The following is a 19,482-nucleotide window of genomic DNA, read 5'->3' as shown; positions in this document are numbered from 1 at the left end:
AAATGGATTATTATACATAAAAACATATACCTGCATTTATATTTTTGGAAGGGAGCCCCTCTCAAGGTGATCCTCATATTTGGGGGTTCCTGGCATCAAAATAATTTCAAATCCCTGCGTTACGCAACAGTTTACGTAATATAGTTCTCACTCCAAAGAACGAGATGTGTCTTTATTTCTTAAAAAAAGCAATGGGACACTAATAGTGGAAAGTACCACATAATGGTCAAATGACACAATAAATGTGCAAGTCCTATGCCTGTCATGATGGAAACAGCTAGATATGTCGATTCAGAGGAAAAACAAGTACACGTATAAAAAAATGTAATCTCTTCCTCCAAGGACTCAGGAGCATAAAAAGTCTGCTACTGAGAATGAAGCGTGCTGGCGTACACAACTCTAGGTACACTTGAGATCTGAGACATGAATTGGTTTCCTACAATTGTGCCCAAAACATGATTCATGTGGAATACGTCAAGGAAATGAGAGAGATTGTAGGCTCTGGATTGGGCAGAATGATGACAAACCAAAGGGATGAGGGACTGAGTGACGAGAGAAAGTACTTATAGGAGGATTGTCATCTTTTCCTCACAATCTTCTTTCTTTATCTTCATCCACCTAGGATTTCTAAAATTCTCTCTCTGACCAAAATAATTGACTTGGTAGTGAGCTGCCTACATTTCACAGCATTGTTGGGCATCATAATGGCCAAAAGCTCACCAGACTTTAGACTTGTGGCATTAAGTCTGATTGTCATTGCAGCTTATTCTGGCCAAGAATCACCTACTTTGCCAGGAAGGGACTGTCTAAGCAACATGTAAAGTGATCATAGCTCATTTTGTATAAGTACCATTTAAGTCCGGGGTTATCCAAAATAGTTTATAATTCAATAATAGGCTGGCATGGAACAAAAAAAAGCAAAAATTCATACTTAAAATCAGTCATTGTATCAACCCTGGTACTTTGTAAAGACTTAGTTTCCTGACAGCCTCATAAAAAAAACAACCAATAAGAACAACCCGTGTGCACTCACTCCTTAAAATTTCATAAAGCCAGCCAATCAGATACTGACAATTCCAGCCAAGGTTTGCAATTTTTGTGTATGAATCAGATGGCCTAGGAATTGACTGTGGGCATTCCATGGCTGTTCTGACGCTGAGAAGATTTCCTCTCTGACCATCTCTCCCTTTCATGCACACAAACACACAGAGCTTCTTCCTGCATGTTTCTTCATCATGACTTAGGAGGAAGTAACAGGGGTGTCCATCTGTGAAACACATGGATCGCACAGGTAGCCACCGCTGTCTCTTCCAGCACTTCCTCCAATCTATATTGATCTTTGTGTGTGTGTGTGTGTTTGAGTGGTACTTTGGTAGTCTCTTCAAATCCTTTTAAAAGCCACTACAACATCCTCCATCTCACTCTCTATTTCCACTTACCGTGTAATTGGGGTTGCCGGTCTGCACACACATTTCAGCCAGCACCCATATGCCGTTGGTGAGTTTGACAGACTGGTACAGCATGTCCTGTCCATCCACTGTTCTCTTGGCAATGGTGAATATATTACTGCCCTGCAGCTTGTTGCTTGCCACGTCTGTGAGGATACAAAAGAGATATTATACTCATTAATAAAACACACACTAAAACATCATGGGCTTTTTAGAAGATGTATTGACCTGAGTGAGTCTCTATGGCAACTCCTTTGCGAATGAGTATCTATACATACATAGATGTTGTCATGCGAACAACCAGTCACTAATGACACTGATTTAAGTCTCACCAACCTTTTTTTTTTAATCTCCCCTTTAATCCCCAATTTGGAATGCCCAATTCCCAATGCACTCTAAGTCCTCGTGGTGGTGTAGTGACTCGCCTCAATTCGGGTGGCGGAGGACAAATCTCAGTTGCCTCCGCGTCTGAGACTGTCAATCTGCGCATCTTATCACGTGGCTTCTTGGCTGGAGTCACTCAGCACGCCCTGGATTCAAACTTGCAACTCCAGGGGTGGTAGTCAGCGTCAATACTCGCTGAGCTACCCAGGCCCCCCCAAGTCTCACCAACCTTAAACCTGGGTCACTCAGCGAGTAAAGACACTGACTACCACCTCTGGAGTCGCAAGTTCGAATCAAGGGTGTGCTGAGTGACTCCAGCCAGGTCAGGTCTCCTAAGCAACCAAATTGGCCCAGTTGCTAGAGAGGGTAGTCACATGGGGTAACCTCCTCGTTGTCACCATAATGTGGTTCTCGCTCTCAATGGGGCACGTGGTGAGTTGTGAGTGGATGCCATGGAGAATAGCGTGGGCCTCCACGCGCTACGTCTCCGCGGTAATGTGCTCAACAAGCCATGTGATAAGATGCACAGATTGACAGTCTCAGACGCAGAGACAGGTCACTACGCCACAATGAGAACTTAGAGCACATTGGGAATTGGGCATTCCAAATTGGGGAGAAAAGGGGAGAATTTTATTTTTATTTTTTTTGCATTAACACATCGCTTTCAAAAAGTACAAATAAAACAGTAACGGTTCTCAGCCAACCACTCTGAAAGATCCAAACCAGTTTGATTCAGAATGATTTACGAATCGGTTTGACAGATTCATCAAAAAGAACCGGCTCAATTCATTTGCATATCGGATATGACTAGTTGCCTAACAACAACACTGTAATGTACATTCGTTCTTGCAAGCAACCAACAAGGACATTGAAAAGTAGTGTGGTCTATTTATATTATACAGTGCATCCGTAAAGTATTCACAGCGCTTCACTTTTTCCACATTTTGTTATGTTACAGCCTTATTCCAAAATGGATTAAATTCATTATTTTCCTCAAAATTCTACAAACAATACCCCATAATGTCAACATGAACAAGAAGTTTGTTTGAAATCTTTGCAAATTTATTACAAATAAAAAACGAAAAAAAAATCGAAAAAAAAAAAATCACATGTACATAAGTATTCACAGCCTTTACCATGACACTCAAAATTGAGCTCAGGTGCATCCTGTTTCCACTGATCATCCTTGAGATGTTTCTACAACTTGATTGGAGTCCACCTGTGGTAAATTCAGTTGATTGGACATGATTTGGAAAGGCACACACCTGTCTATATAACGTCCCACAGTTAACAGTGCATGTCAGAGCACAAACCAAGCCATGAAGTCCAAGGAATTGTCTGTAGACCCCAGAGACAGGATTGTATCAAGGCACAGATCTGGGGAAGGGTACAGAAAAATTTCTGCAGCATTGAAAGTCCCAATGAGCACAGTGGCCTCCATCATCCGTAAATGGAAGAAGTTTGGAACCACCAGGACTCTTCCTAGAGCTGGCCGCCCGGCCAAACTGAGCGATCGGGGGAGAAGGGCCTTAGTCAGGGAGGTGACCAAGAACCCGATGGTCACTCTGACAGAGCTCCAGCATTTTTCTGTGGAGAGAGGAGAAACTTCCAGGAGAACAACCATCTCTGCAGCACTCCACCAATCAGGCCTGTATGGTAGAGTGGCCAGACGGAAGCCACTCCTCAGTAAAAGGCACATGACCCGCCTGGAGTTTGCCAAAAGGCACCTGAAGGACTCTCAGACCATGAGAAACAAAGATTGAACTCTTTGGCCTGAATGGCAAGCGTCATGCCTGGAGGAAACCAGGCACTGCTCATCACCTGGCCAATACCATCCCTACAGTGAAGCATGGTGGTGGCAGCATCATGCTGTGGGGATGTTTTTCAGAGGCAGGAACTGGGAGACTAGTCAGGATCGATGGAAAGATGAATGCAGCAATGTACAGAGACATCCTTGATGAAAACCTGCTCCAGAGCGCTCTGGACCTCAGACTGGGGCGAAGGTTCATCTTCCAACAGGACAACAACCCTAAGCACACAGCCAAGATAACAAAGGAGTGGCTCCGGGACAACTCTGTGAATGTCCTTGAGTGGCCCAGCCAGAGCCCAGACTTGAACCCGATTGAACATCTCTGGAGAGATCTGAAAATGGCTGTGCACCGACACTCCCCATCCAACCTGATGGAGCTTGAGAGGTCCTGCAAAGAAGAATGGGAGAAACTGCCCAAAAATAGGTGTGCCAAGCTTGTAGCATCATACACAAAAAGACTTGAGGCTGTAATTGGTGCCAAAGGTGCTTCAACAAAGTATTGTGCAAAGGCTGTGAATACTTATGTACATGTGATTTGTTTTTGTTATTTATTTTTAATAAATTTGCAAAGATTTCAAACAAACTTCTTTCACGTTGTCATTATGGGGTATTGTTTGTAGAATTTTGAGGAAAATAATGAATTTAATCCATTTTGGAATAAGGCTGTAACATAACAAAATGTGGAAAAAGTAAAGCGCTGTGAATACGTTCCGGATGCACTGTATATATTGTTGCACAGCACCCAATCTTTCTCTCTTGTCACATTCAATTCAGACCATAAGCTCAAAATCTCAGCTAACATATTAAATTATTTTGCCATGGGGCTGTAGATTCAGCAACAGCTGCTGAATCGCATTGCAAGAAACACTGGTATACCAGTATATATTAAATACTAAGAGAGAAAAAGAGACTTAAAAAGAAAAAGAGATAGCCACCCACTGTGCATTCATTAGTAAATTAATGTTCATGCCTGTATGCTTCACAATTATTTTATGCAAACACCTATGCGAAAGAGGATCATTCCCCAAAAACCTGCCTAAAGTTAATTACACACATGCATGCCAACAGATCCTCACTGCATTTTAGAGACAGACACAGATGGGAAAGGGTGTTTTTGTGATTCTTAGATGGTGAGATATTAAAACAGTGTGGATGACATATAAAAAAACATTTACAGATAACTGTAGAGCTCTGCCCTCAACCCAATCTTTGCTTATTTGTTTTAATTTCCTTCTCTATCTTATGTTCTCTCCCCTCATTTGTTTCCAAATTCACCACCCATGCATTGCACTTATTTATCCCTATTACCTGAGTTGAGGTGGATGTCTCTGATTTGGAACTGTGTCTCATTCTCGTTTGGAATGTCCTTCCACGTAGCCAGGAACACCTGACGGTCTGAAGATCCGAAAGACAAAATGTAATTCTTGTGAGAAGGAAATTAAATAAGCACTCTCGCTCACACACACAGACACAAACTTCTTTATATGGACACACAAACACCCAATCTTAAACACTTATTTGGACACAGATCTATACTCTGAGGTCCAGCACATGTGCTCGCGACAAAATAAAACACTTAAATTCATTGAAGCATTGACGCCACAATCATCTGAAGCACTCCTGCTTATGTCTGAGAGGATGCAGGCACCGATTAAGGGTGCGCACACACAAACACACACACTCACCCATCTTTCCGTCCTCTACAAAGAGCAGACTGAGGGGATACTGGCAACTGAAGTAGAACACGTCAATGTTATTCTTGACAGCTACCTGCAAAACCGACAAATAGAGAGAGAGAGAGAGAGAGAGAGAAACATCACATTACTACTGTGATTGGAGACACACTGTGGATGTGGAAAAGCACTCAAACCACATTAAAAATGCTGTAAGCCATTTGCCATTCTGGAACTTCCACCAGACATAAGGCCAGAGGATACTTTGGTTGCCTGCATTGCTGATTGCTCCGCACACAGTATGCATGACACAAATTTTGTCATCAGCACAGTCTGCGCAGATTTTCTGCATGTTGTTTCACACACAGACAGACAGACACACACATACACACACCTCTAAATATTTGGGAATGCTGGTCCTTTGATCATCACCTTTTTTGACATTTTGCTTTTCTCTCTATTCTTTTGTTTAGGTCCCTCTGTGGGTTTCCAAAGGCTGGGTTCAGGCCCTGTGTGTGTGTACACGTGTCTGTCTGCCAATATGTTAACTTCAAACATGCACAAATGCCTTTGAGGCAGTGCCTCACTAAAAGGATGCAAGACGCCCACTGACAGTTTGAGAAAAACAAAGCAAGTGTGTCTGTCTTGGGTAATCAGAATAAAAAGCACCTGTGCCAGTGAATATTCAGTTGGTATTTTATATGTTCCAGCCAAACTCAGATCCATCAAAGCAGCAATGCTCTATACTTTTTTTAGCATTGTATTTTTTTCTCTGAAGTCCACTTGTAATGTTAATAAAAGGTTTCTTGCACCAAAAATAGCCATAAATTAATATTTCATAATCATTTTCCACCCTTTCTTTGACCCATAAAATTACACAGGCATTTTTGTCATTTCATCATCAATAGACTTCTACAAGTAAATGACCTTTGTTATGATTAGTGATAGACAGTTAGTGATATATACTGTATATATAAAGTAAACAAATCTGCTTTTGACCAATAGTGGATTTTGCCAATACCAATAACTAGGGTGGTGGAAAAGACTGATAACCGATTAATTGACTGATAGTTTTTAAATTAATTTATTGAATTTTTAAAACAATTCTTAGTCTTTCCTTACTGTGAGGGGCACAGATATAAATGCTGCAAGTGTCCAAAATTTGTAAAACCTCAGATGAGTGTTTGTTGTGCAACCAAAATTCCAATAATAACCAGAAAAAAAAAAATCTTATTTCGGGGATTCTTATTTTGAAAAGTCAGTGCTTCTAGCTCACACAAACACACAAGGGAAACAAAACATTCACTCTTATAATCATCTACAATGTATTACAATAGAATGTCAAAAGTAAACATTGTCATATGGGCTAATAAATACTGTATGAGCAGTAATTAATCAAAATTCTTCAATAGTAGATCATCAGTGACTGCTTGTCAATTGCCATGTGTCATGTGTCTTTTTTTTTTTTTTTTTAAATAACATTTTGCATTAATAATCGTGAATTAGCCCATAAACAGTGATGTGACAGTCTTGGCTCCGTTACAATGCTCTATATGTAAATATTCACCAAAATACATTTTTTGAGGCCTATAGGCTATATAGATTAAGTGTTTTGGCCACATTGGAACACAGAGGAACTAAATAATAATAATAATTATAAAAAACTATCTGCAACTATCAGTGTCGATTTTTGCCGATAACTGATAGTTCCAAAAAGCAACTATAGGCACTGATAAATTGGTAAAAACGATATATTGGCCAACCTCTAATTGAGATGTAAATGTGGGTGGTAAATATGTTAAATGTGCTCATGGCTCTGATATCACAAATGGTCTGGATGTACTGTATACTTAATTTTACAGTTTAAAAAAAAAAAAAATGATGAAATAAAACCAAATGTTCACCTTCGCTATATCTTCCAGGTGAATATATTAGGAAGTCTCATTTGCAAAACACCTTTCCCATTTTTCAATTGATTATATCTGTAAATCTTTTGAGGGCATTGAGAGAACCCAGAGGAGCTTTGTAAAAGCTGAAAGCAGGTGCACAGCATCTATCAGAACACGGACTACACAGTACCAGAGAGGGACAGGCATTTCCACATAGACATCCAATCCTGTAAAACTCTACTGAATAATTTATCCAGCCAAAGTGCACTGAGAGCTGCACACACCACCTTCATTGTTTTGAAGCATATTTTCTCTCACTTATCTACTGCACTGTAACTAGTTAGAAATATTACTTACAATGTAAAAGAGTATGAAGACAGACAATGTGCTAATTAGAATCTCAAATAATAACAGATCATTTTTGCTATGTTTTTTCCAGCAACACAGACATCTATCAAAATTTAAATTTCATCATGTTTAATTTGGTGATATCTGAGCTAAATAATATCATTTACAGTAGATCTGTTGCCCTCTTGGGCAGATGCTTCTATTATTGGCCTTGTAAAGGTGATGTGGAATCAATTACATGTGTTACATCAGATCAGCAAAAATGTAAAGATATAAAATACATGTTGCCTTCTGCGACTCACAGTGACAATCCCATAATCATTATCATACAGCTCTCACAGTCACTAAATCCCTGTTGATGACTTCAGTGATAAAGACTAAGCAGAAAGTGAAATACGTAGATTTTTGATTAACTATTAAATGCCAATCTTACATCTGCACTCTTCTGAACATGACATTCACTGATCTCTCTTCAAGAAAGCTTAATGCACGTATACAATCTGAAAATAGTACAAACTGTACCCTGGGACTCTATAAAGTCTTAAGATTAAAACAGTATCTACTTTTAAAACCCTTTAAAACTGGAGGAGAGAGAGAGAGAGAGAGAGAGAGAGAGAGAGAGAGAGAGAGAGAGACATTGCACCTTTCATCTCTGATTAAATATTTTCCACTTCAGTATAATGAGAAAAATGTATATCCACAATAGAAATTTCCATGACTTGTCCAGATTTTCCAGACTTGAAAAATAACCATTTTCAAATTCCCTGATATTTCCAGGTTTGCAATATGAGAATCCTGTGGCCAACAATGTATTTTGAAAAATAGAACACTCCTTTCTATGTTGTGCACATGCTTCATCCTGCAGTTAATGTTACAAGCTTCACACAATCTCCTCCCTCTGTTTATTACTACCAATCAGTGATTACTCTGGTCCACAAAGAGACCATTTCAATCAGCATCCTCATCCTCTGCCTTCCTCTCGCAGTCTCTGTGGTCTATTCCCCAGTGCGTTCACCGGAGAACACTGAATGATTCCACTGTGAGAGACAATCAGGCACAGCTAATTCAGACTGCAAGCCCCCACTGCTATACAGCTGCAGACTTACAAGCCTGATCGATAGAAGGAAGCAAGGAGGGATGAAGCAAGGAAGGAAGCAATGGAAAAAAATTCCATGGGGGAACCACTAACTCTTCTGAGCAGCTGCATCCCCCATAGCCACCTACACCTAGTGCTCTTACTGTCGCTGGAGTGACTGTTTTTGGCTGCAGCCTCTGCCAAAGTTAACTGGGAGCTTGCTTTGTTGCTTCATGTGTTGGTGTATGTATACAAGCACACCACTTATCCAGTATTTATATTGTGCGTACAGTATGATGCTACAGAAATGAAGTAAGATTGTTACCTGCAGATTGTTGAGAGGTTCCATTTTCATGACTGGACCACTTGTGCTGAGAGGCAGGCTGATGTCAATGGTCTGATTGGGGCTCAGAGGAGTGAGAACCTGCAGAGGGCCAGCAGGGGCTAGACCAAAACTACAGTAAGTCAAAAAAAAAAAAAAAAAAAACGTTGGCTCAATATTTCACGTAGGAGATGTTTCACATTACAGTATTATGCTTTAAATACAGTAAATAGCCTAGATCCTTTAATTAGTGGTGCTTGCTAAGGCAAGCATCATAATTATTATTGCTCATACTTAGGATTAGCGATTTCAACAAATCTCTAACCCTTCATATTAAACTTCAGTACACACATACGAAATCATTCTGCACTATTTGTGCTACAGACATTAATAATTCAAATTGTGCGGCTTGTCAAGAAGCAGAGGATTTTTACTTTCCCAAGCGTTAAAACTTAATATAAATATTCCCACAGACTTACACTGAAGGAGGGACCGGAGTCATTTCTAGGGATCAGAATATCATAGAGACTTGGGATTTGATTTGGGCCAGTCAAAATGATTGGGCAACCACCCAGTACACCTCAGCAACTGCATAGCAACGTACCGCTCATTTACATTTTTCAGAAAATGTAAAAATCTAATTATACACTCAGTGACCACTTCATTAGATACACCTGTACACCTACTTATTAATGCGATTATCTAATCAGCCAATTGTGTGGCAGCAGTGATATGTAAAAAAACATGCAGATACGGGTCAGGAGCTTTAGTTAATGTTCACATCAACCATCAGAATGGGGAAAAATGTGATCTCAGTGATTTCGACCATGGCATGATTTTTGGTGCCAGACGGGCAGGTTTGGAGAATGGCCAGACTGGTTCGAGCTGACAGAAAGGCTACGGTAACTCAGATAACCACTTTGTACAATTGTGGTGAGTAGAATAGCATCTCAGAATGCACAACATGTCAAACCTTGAGGTGGATGGGCTACAACAACAGAAGACCACATCAGGTTCCACTTCTGTCAGCCAAGAACAGAAAGCTGAGGCTGCAGTGAAAAACAGCCTGGTCTAATGAATCTCGATTTCTGCTGAGGTACACAGATTGTAGGCCTACTGCAGCCTCAGCTTTCTGGCCTCCAAACAGATTTGTCACAGAGAATCTACTTTAGAGAGAGGAGCAAACAATCTTCATCCCACCTGTTTCTGTTGAACTGAATGGCAAAGTCAGTCATAACGCTCATGGCTTTGTTGGTGAGAGACAGATCCATCTGAATAACCCCACTGCGTCGGGCAAACGTTCCAGAAATCTCCAGCCCTTTAGCCTTCATGGCTGGTAACAACATCTGAATATAAACAAGTTGAGTGTGTTTGGGACCGAAAGAGAGTAAGAGGTCTTACACACACACACAGGACATGTTCATTTGCATTGTTTTTGTCGGTCTCATTATTGTATTGGTCTGTAAAACTGCTGGTACATGTATATGCACATATGTGAAAACAGCAATTTTTGGCAATTTTAGCATCTCACACACCATGATCACTGCATTTTTATGATGGTGTTTTAAGATAAAACTAGTTCAACTTTTATTATGCAGCACATCAGTGAGCTTGTATACATGGACACCAGAAAGCAGTTTATTGGGAGAAAGTTGCTTAAGACTGGAAAGCGGCATTCCCGTTTACATGCACTGAGTTTGCGGCTTTCTTTTTACTCCCGTATACATGCGCTCAGTCATTAAGCAGTTTTCTCCACAGCAACGTAATTTCCTCGAGACGCTTGTGAAAATAACAAATATGGGATTCAAGGAAGATTTAGCTATTTTATTCTCTATTGCTCTGCTTTATTTCCTGAAATTCCAGAGTTGAATTTTCCACCGCCACCTTCAGCGGAATTCCGCTGCAACAGTGGGGTTTCCCTCTTACGTCAAACTCCGGGATTCCCAATGTGCTTGAGTGCATATAGTCGGATGTGAGAGACAGCAGTCGATATTTTAAATTGGTGTATAAATGGGTCTAGTTTACAGTGTATGTGCTTTTCCCTTTTCCCACTGTACTCCCAGATATTTTTTATTCTTTCCGCTGTGTTGACATGTTTATGGGCTCCTTCCTATGACATTAGTTAGTTGGTTAGTCTGTTCCAAGCACATGCGCACTCTTCAAAAACCTGTAAGAACGCTGCTAATGGCCACATAAGCCGCGTTTTTCAGGATAAAACCCAGATGTGTTAACCCGCTTTATTAATTCCTTAAGCGGCATAAGTAAAATACTGTTCTTGTTTACACGACGTTTCAGAATGCCGTTTTCAGCCAAAATCCTGGAATAAACCGTTTTCTTAAGTGCATGTAAACGTGGTCTTTGAGTTTAAAAATTATGGGTCAATCAGAAGATGCTGGGGGGAGGGCAAGAATCTCAAAACATCCCATAAAGTGTTTTCTGTAGAAAATAAAAACGTCTCGAGACTCCTGCGCTCTGCATTTTGTTTCATTCTGTTGCTCTTTTTCAATACAAGAGCACGTCCTGTGTAAACACATCCAAAGAATCAAGAAAACACTGTCGCATTACAAATTGACTTAAAGATAAGGCAAACTGCTTATAAAAGACTGCTAAGGTCATAAGCAGAGCTATTGATTGAGATTATTGATCGATTCAAGCCTTACAATTTTAGGAGCAACGTAGGATCCTGTTGGCATGCCAACACCCCCACCAAGGTCAAAGAGGTCTCCCAATCCACCTCCGACAGCAGGAGCGCCGCCGAGAGCAGTAGGCATGGCTGCTGTGGCTGCCCCCAGACCGGGACCCATCTGAGCAGAGGGAGAGGAGTATTACAAGCTATTACAACCCTTCTAGACTGTTACGAGCCTATCAGGGAAGAGGCATGCAGAGAAATTAACTACAGATAAAAGACATTTACACAGAAAAACAACAGCCCTTCAAGAACCTCCATGATTAGTGAAGGCAAACCCCTTTGTTGATGCTAATCTTCTGTTCCAAGTGAATGAGCCACATTAATCAAAGTCTGGGTGAACTTTGCTTCACCATCTTTCTCGAACTTACCGAAGGACTTCCACCAATGTCTCCCAGCTGGGGAAAGAAAGAGGACAAAAACTGAGTCAGGAAAGATGCTGCTATTCGGGTTTATTATGAAGAGGGTGACGAGGGGGCAACTAGCACAGTGGGAAGTGGAAGACAGGAAACAGTGGGTAAGCTGCTAAGGAAGCTGTGAACAATTATGGAAACCTCAGAAAATCCAGAGGGCAACATCTCAGTGTTTTACTCTCTCTACATTCTAATGACTGCTTAAACAACTGTTTTCAATATACAAAACATTTTATGAGGCATGCCTACGTGTGTGTAACTACATCTACCACTACAAATTTATCAAAACAACACAAACTTGGCAAGCTGCTCTTAGAGCCACTTCACACTTATGTGAGACCAGTTTCTCTTGGTTTCTCATGATGGATTATATAAGGCTTTACGGGATCTGGTCAAAGATTAGTAGAAGGTAATAACTCAAGGATGAACCCAAAGGTGAGAACACCCACACAGACCTCTCTCTCACTATAATCAGAAGATGGCTGAGGAGACTGTACTTCTGTCCTGTGGGATACACTCGGCTGATAGAGGAAAGAGAAATGGATCAAATGTTTCAAATAGATGAAAAAATAAGAAATGAGGGAAATTATGTTGGGGATGAATTGTTGATTAGTGTGCCCAGAAACGAATGCTGACCAATATTTCTAAAACTTAAGTCTAAGACTTTTCATAGGTGTGTGATGATAATGTAAACAATTCACCCCAATCTTAAAGATGCTTAATGCAGATATTCTTCAAATGCAACAACGAAAACAAAACAAACATGATGTAGTGAAAAATAGCACAATATCGGCTACAAATTTATAGGTAAACTGTCGTCACTGAAGCAGCCCTCTGCTGGTGTGAATAGCAGCTCAGTTACCCACACTAACAGAGATCCCCAATTTAGAGGAATGAGGAAATTGCATGATATGAAAGAGTGACTGTCTGATTCCTCTTTCAATTAGTTTAATTACCGTATCTGATTCATCGCCCATCTGCAAGTGTAGCGCAAGTATAAAGAGAGAAAAAAAGAAACATGAGTCAAAAAAAAGAGAAAGAGAGGACCAGAGGGTAAATTCAGGCAAGGAAAGTTTACTCAAATTATGCAAGACCATCTGTGATTTCTCAACAGACACAATTACACTGGTTAAAGGGATTTTGGAAGCGTGCTTTTTAGATCTGGGATCAGATTCCACTCATTGATGATCTTGATTTAGTAAAGTAGGTCTGGATCCAGTCCAGGTCGACACCAAATCCAACACGTGTGCGAGCTGAATGTACGTGGCAAATACAAACAATCACATAAACAGGCCTGCGTGCTTCTGTATATAAACACATCCTCTAACAGGAACAGATGGAAATATTCATTCTAGTATTTACACACTAAATTCATATAATTTCACCACAAAGGTGTGATTAGGTTTGGAGCAAGCAAGAGGAGGTGGAGGGGGTATGTACCAGACTATCCAGACCTCCTCCCAGTAGGTCCATGGCTCCCATCTGCATAGAGGGCTGAACTGAAGGGACAGTGGCAGTAGGCGGGGCCAGATCCAGGTTCAGCAGGTCACCAAGGAGATCACCCTGTGATGGGATGACAGCAGATGGAGCTTCAGAAGGTCCAGATTGGCCAATATCAGGGATTTCGGCACTCTCACCACTGATAGAGAGAGAGAGAGAGAGAGAGCGAGCAAAACAAGAAGACAGATTAATATAATACTAATATTCAATATAATACAGACTAATATTCAAAATGCCTCCATAGATTGAATGAGTGATATATAACAGACTTTTTCACAGGAGATATACAAGAGGCAAGCATATAAAGAAATCAGAGACTCACGAGCCAGCACGTGCAGGGAGTCTTTTGTGTTGAACACCACGACTGCCTTCCACAAAGGCACTGGGAGGTTTATGGTAAACAGAGGCCAGTGTACCGATGTGGCAGATGAGCTCCTCCAGAAGGGTGGGCTCAATCAGGTCCGTCTCCTCTGAGATCAGAGGCTTCTCGGCCAGCACTACCTCTTTAGCCGCCACAGGGTCAGTGGAGAGCAGACGCCAGTAGATGTAGCCGCGATCACGCAGGTCAGGATTATCAGAATCCTGGAAATTTAGAGAGACCAAGGGACTCAGCAAAATTTAAATTGACCAAAAGAGAACTGTGAGGAGTCACTTTCCACTTAATAATGCAGCTGTTCTCTCACATAATATAATGAGCAAAAAAATGTGTTGATTATTCCCCTACATATTATAATTACAATTATTAATAAATTTAGATTGACAATTTACATTAAAAGTTATTTTGTATTTGGCAACTGCACACCAAATGTATGATGTAGGTTACACATCTAAATCCATTTTGAATAACAAAAAGTGAGTAACGTTTGAACTACATTCATGTGCACAGCAGACATGCATGTTTTAGGCTACAATGCACAAACAATGCAAAAAAAGCATGTTGTACATAGAAATGTTTGACACAGTGGGAGTAAACCTAAATGTAATGTTGTAATCAACACTTATCACAATTAGTCAATTGCAACCGTAATCATTATCTTGATTATTTTTAAGATTAATTGTGCAGCCCTATGTAAGTGTACAAAGTCTTGAAGGAAGTAAAAATAAGGGTGCACAGGTGACTCTGTTTTGACTGTTCTTCCCACAAAAACCTCCACTGAAGGGCAGAGACTTGTGTAAATAATGCAAAACTCTGATGCACCAGCAACACCCAGAGCAAAATAGTGGTGAGAGAATTAGGTCTGGAGGCCATAAAACAGCACCTGGCATAGAGGAGGACATTTCGTATTCTGACAGAACCCTGGCTGCGAGTACAGCCTGTGGCACTGAACCTCAAAATTAATAATGACAAGATTCAATCTCAGATCTCAGTCTGACAGCACAGGTTCACAGCTTCTCTGAATATTAACAAGATCACACATTTGTCTCCTTGCTCTTACACACACACACACACACAAAACTACTAAGCAGTAACATCCCAAAGATATACATTAGGGATGCATTCTCAAAACTGGCTTGTTGGTGGCTTGTCTGAACAACTAGTTGGTCTTAAAGGAATATTCCGGGTTCAAAACAAGTTAAGTTCAATCGACAGCATTTATGGCATAATATTTATTGGCACAAAAATTACTTTTAACTCGTCCCTCCTTTTCTTTAAAAAAAAAGCAGAAATCTGGGTAACAGTGAGGACATTTAAGACATTTACAATGAAAGTGAATGGGGCCAATTTTTGAACGATAAAATACTCACCGTTTCAAAAGTATAGCCACAAGATGTAAACAATATACGTGTTAAAATGATTTTAGTGTGATAAAATCACAAACTAACCTTTTCTGTGTAAAGATAAAGCCAATTTCTTTTTCTATGACAATGCAATGTCAACAAATTTTGCAATTTTTACAACTGTAAAAATCAACATTTTAACAACTTTACAGCGCAAATAATTCATTAGTTTTAACAGAAGAATTAAGAGCAAGTGCTTTCACAAAAATTGGCCACATTCACTTTTGTAGTATACCTCGTTGTAACCTCGATTTTTGCTTCTTTATTTTTTCTTTTTTTTTAAGAAAAGGAGGGACGAGTTGAAATGATTTTTTGTGGTAATCAATATTACGCCACAAATGCTGTCGATTGGAGGCCTGGGTCACTCAGCGAGTAAAGACACTGACTACCACACCTGGAGTCGCGAGTTCGAATCCAGGGCATGCTGAGAGACTCCAGCCAGTTCTCCTAAGCAACCAAATTGGCCCGGTTGCTAGGGAGGGTACAGTCACATGGGGTAACCTCCTCATGGTCACTATAATGTGGTTCGCTCACGGTGGGGCACGTGGTGAGTTGTGTGTGGATGCCGCGGTGGATGGCGTGAAGCCTCCACATGTGCTATGTCTCCGCGGTAACGCGCTCAACAAGCCACGTGATAACATGCGCGGACTGACGTCTCAGACGCAACTGAGATTCGTCCTCCACCACCCTGAGGACTTAGAGCACATTGGGAAATGGGCATTCCAAATCGGGGAGAAAAAGGGAAGGGAGAAAAACAAACAAAAAAAACAAAAACAAATGCTGTCAATTGAGCTTAACTTGTTTTGAACCTGGAATATTCCATTAAGGAAGCCCTGTATAATTAGACTAGTAAAGGGTCATGTCTACCAGACACCAATTAGACATGTTTCATAGCAATCTATGGATGTTAAGCGCTGTCCTTCAATTACGTAACTGACAGATATTCAACAAATAATTAGGATATATATCTATTTTAGACAAAAAAAGGGAGACCAATGGATCTTGTATTATAACAGGAATTTTGTTTACAGCAAGAAATGTGAAGTCTGACAGTTATCATCTTAAAATTTATTGAAGGATGTAAATTAGTTGCAAAAGCTTTAAAAGGGGAAGAGAAGAGAGACACAACCTATTGAAGAAGGTTTAACTGTGCAGTCTCACACTGTCAACACTGCACGCATAGCAACACTGCATGCTCGCAGTGTAGAGTTTTGTTGCATGCTGTGAGCATGCAGTCAAAAATATTAACACTAGAAAAAACTTCTAAATACAGAAGTTAACCTCACTAATCAGCTAGTTGGAGATTGGACAACTGGTTGATCATCCTGATCCATCTCTGTTATATTTAGATATATAAATAGCTGCTTGACGATGATGATTGGCTCAGATTTTCTAAACAGCAATAAAACAAAGATTAGAAAACTGTATGGTTATAGCAAAACTTTTTAAAAAGTAATATCTGGATTCTCAATGTCAGTTGAAGGTGTGCCAGCAGGAAAATGAATTCCACTTCTGTTTGAAGTGGGAGGACAGGACATCCCACTACAGGGACAAACAATAATTTACAAGAGCAAGTGTCCCCAACTTGTCCTGTTGAGAATACCACTCAAATAAACACCTGGTATTAAGATGTGTCTCAGGTGATCCGATGAAATGTGGTCAGACGAGACACATCATGCATCTTAAATTCGTCTCCTGTGCTCACTTGTGTTCGGATTTCGAGGGGCGGGTCTCTGATTTCATGATGACATGGTCATCATGAAACAATCAGTCAATCAGTCACTATGTTATTGTATTACTGCATGGCAATAAACCACGAAAAAGTCATAAAAGACAAGGAAAACGTCGCCAAAGCGCTGCTTCTCCCAGATGCAGTTGAAATTAAATCCAAGCACAAACTCAACATTTCGAGCAGAATGATCCGTTGTTTTAGTGGAGTACCTATGTGGTGTTTGTGATCCGATCACAAAACGTTTTAGACAACTCGAGATCGGATCACCTGAAACACATCTGAATACCAGGTGTAAATAGTGTCTGAGTATAGAACCACCTCCAGAGAGTGCCCTTGAAGGTGTAAGCAAGTACAGATGTGTTGTCATTTTCTCACTGAACTGTGTGATATCTTTGATAACGCTCTGTTTCTCTCACCTGTGTAGCGAGACTAAGCACTTGTTGCACCAGTTCCTGGGTCTCGGTGGGCTTCTTCAGGAACAGCTTTACTATGGCTGTGAGCAACTGCAGCTGCACCTGAAAGACAACCGCAAAAAATAAAAAAGACAGGTACATTAACACACAGAAAAAACCTGATTTCCCGAAAGAAAAGGTTCATTCACATTAATTTCAGTCATCACTACTTAACACTACTTAGGGTTGTCAAGTGTTTTTCAATTAAGTAAACATTGCTTTTCTAAGTAATTTTTCCAAGGAAACATTCATCACTGAAAAATACACAAAAGTAAATCAAATGTAAAACACAACAATTTAATTAACTTAATTTATTTTTTAACTCTGGACTCCTTTAGATTTTGCCTGTGACTGTCATTATAGCTCAAATTCTATAGGTTCCATACTGCTAATAAACAATGAGCATGGTAAAAGGCAGAAAATGACAACTGGTGTTTACAGCTTATAGACTAGCCTACAAGACTTGCTGGCCAACTGAATGCAAAAACTAATCAGACAGTGCTGTCTCTATTCTTCCTGGCAATTACAGTAATTATCGTAATACGCGAAAACACCAATATTTTCTTAGTGGTTGTCTTAACTGTGGTGACAGCCCTCGGGTACCAAATTAAGCCTGAAGAAACAGTGGTACAATTATATACATAGGCGGCCAAATGTTTGGAATAATGTACAGATTTCGCTCTTATGGAAAGAAATTGGTACTTTTATTCACCAAAGTATCATTCAGCTTATCACAATGTATAGTCAGGACATTAATAACATGAAAAATTACTATTACAATTTGAAAAATAAAAAATTAGACTTAAACTACTTCAAAGAGTTCTCATCAAAAAATCCTCCATGTGCAGCAATGACAGCTTTGCAGATCCTTGGCATTCTAGCTGTCAGTTTGACTCAGGTGACATTTCACCCCACACTTCCTGTAGCACTTGCCATAGATGTGGCTGTCTTATCGGGTACTTCTCACGCACCTTACAGTCTAGCTGATCCCAGAAAAGATCAATGTGGTTAAGATCCATAACACTCTTTTCCAATTATCTGTTGTCCAATGTCTGTGTTTCTTTGCCCATTCTAACCTTTTCTTTTTGTTTTTCTGTTTCAAATGTGGCTTTTTCTTTGCTATTCTTTCCATAAGGCCTGCACCCCTGAGTCTTCTCTTTACTGTTGTACATGAAACTGGTGTTGAGTGGGTAGAGTTCAATGAAGCTGTCAGCTGAGGACATGTGAGGCATCTGTTTCTCAAACTAGAGACTCTGATGTACTTATCTTCTTGTTTAGTTGTACATCTGGCCTTGTATGAAATCTTCAGTTTTATGGCAATTTCAAGCATTGTATAGCCTTCAATCGTCAAAACAATGATTGACTGATGAGTTTCTAGAGAAAGCTGTTTCTTTTTTTGCCATATTGACCTTAAGACATGCCAGTCTATTGCATACTGTGGCAACTCAAAAACAAACACAAAGACAATGTTAAGCTTCATTTAACAAACCAAATAGCTTTCAGCTGTGTTTGATATAATGGCAAGTAATTTTCTAGTACCAAATTAGCAATTTAGCATAATTACTCAAGGATAAGGTGTTGGAGCGATGGCTGCTGAAAATGGGACCTGTCTAGATTTGATCAAAAATGACTTTTTTCAAATAGTGATGGTGCTGTTTTTTTACATCAGTAATGTCCTGACTATACATTGTGATCAGCTGAATGCCACTTTGGTGAATGAAAGTAATAATTTCCTTCCAAAACAGCTAAATCTGTACATTATTCCAAACATTTGGCCACCAGTGTGTGTATATATATATATATATATATTTATTTCATTTTAGTATCAACTTAAGAACTGGTATTTTGTACATCCCCAGACATGCATACTCCCCCCCCCCCCCCCCAATGAAATGCACTCTCTCTACCAAAACATATTTTTGAACGCAACTGTGCTCAACTCATAAGCAGAAGGACATTTTTCCCTGTGCA

The 19,482-nt window shown here is 40.1% G+C and overlaps 1 protein-coding gene across 11 annotated transcripts in view; it reads right to left on the bottom strand.

The window, feature by feature from the left end:
• The window catches only part of LOC127439954 (AP-1 complex subunit beta-1-like), a 39,310-nt gene that overhangs the window by 8,082 nt on the left and 11,746 nt on the right, over nucleotides 1-19,482 (bottom strand). For 6 of the 11 annotated variants that reach the window (XM_051696264.1, XM_051696263.1, XM_051696265.1 and 3 more), the window contains exons 12-23: nucleotides 17,476-17,574; nucleotides 13,871-14,130; nucleotides 13,489-13,687; nucleotides 13,005-13,025; nucleotides 12,504-12,569; nucleotides 12,007-12,033; nucleotides 11,610-11,753; nucleotides 10,150-10,295; nucleotides 8,953-9,082; nucleotides 5,328-5,412; nucleotides 4,951-5,037; nucleotides 1,440-1,594 (exon numbers count right to left, since the gene is read on the bottom strand). In XM_051696264.1, coding sequence (XP_051552224.1) covers nucleotides 1,440-1,594; nucleotides 4,951-5,037; nucleotides 5,328-5,412; nucleotides 8,953-9,082; nucleotides 10,150-10,295; nucleotides 11,610-11,753; nucleotides 12,007-12,033; nucleotides 12,504-12,569; nucleotides 13,005-13,025; nucleotides 13,489-13,687; nucleotides 13,871-14,130; nucleotides 17,476-17,574 — 1,419 coding nt within the window. Of the gene's footprint in view, nucleotides 1-1,439; nucleotides 1,595-4,950; nucleotides 5,038-5,327; nucleotides 5,413-8,952; nucleotides 9,083-10,149; nucleotides 10,296-11,609; nucleotides 11,754-12,006; nucleotides 12,058-12,503; nucleotides 12,570-13,004; nucleotides 13,026-13,488; nucleotides 13,688-13,870; nucleotides 14,131-17,475; nucleotides 17,575-19,482 lie in introns of all 11 variants that reach the window. The other 5 variants (XM_051696268.1, XM_051696260.1, XM_051696269.1 and 2 more) reach the window with 4 other exon arrangements.

This window comes from Myxocyprinus asiaticus, chromosome 4 (genome assembly GCF_019703515.2).
Source record: "Myxocyprinus asiaticus isolate MX2 ecotype Aquarium Trade chromosome 4, UBuf_Myxa_2, whole genome shotgun sequence".
Taxonomy (NCBI): domain Eukaryota; kingdom Metazoa; phylum Chordata; class Actinopteri; order Cypriniformes; family Catostomidae; genus Myxocyprinus; species Myxocyprinus asiaticus.
This window is presented reverse-complemented; position numbering and strand designations above follow the sequence as displayed.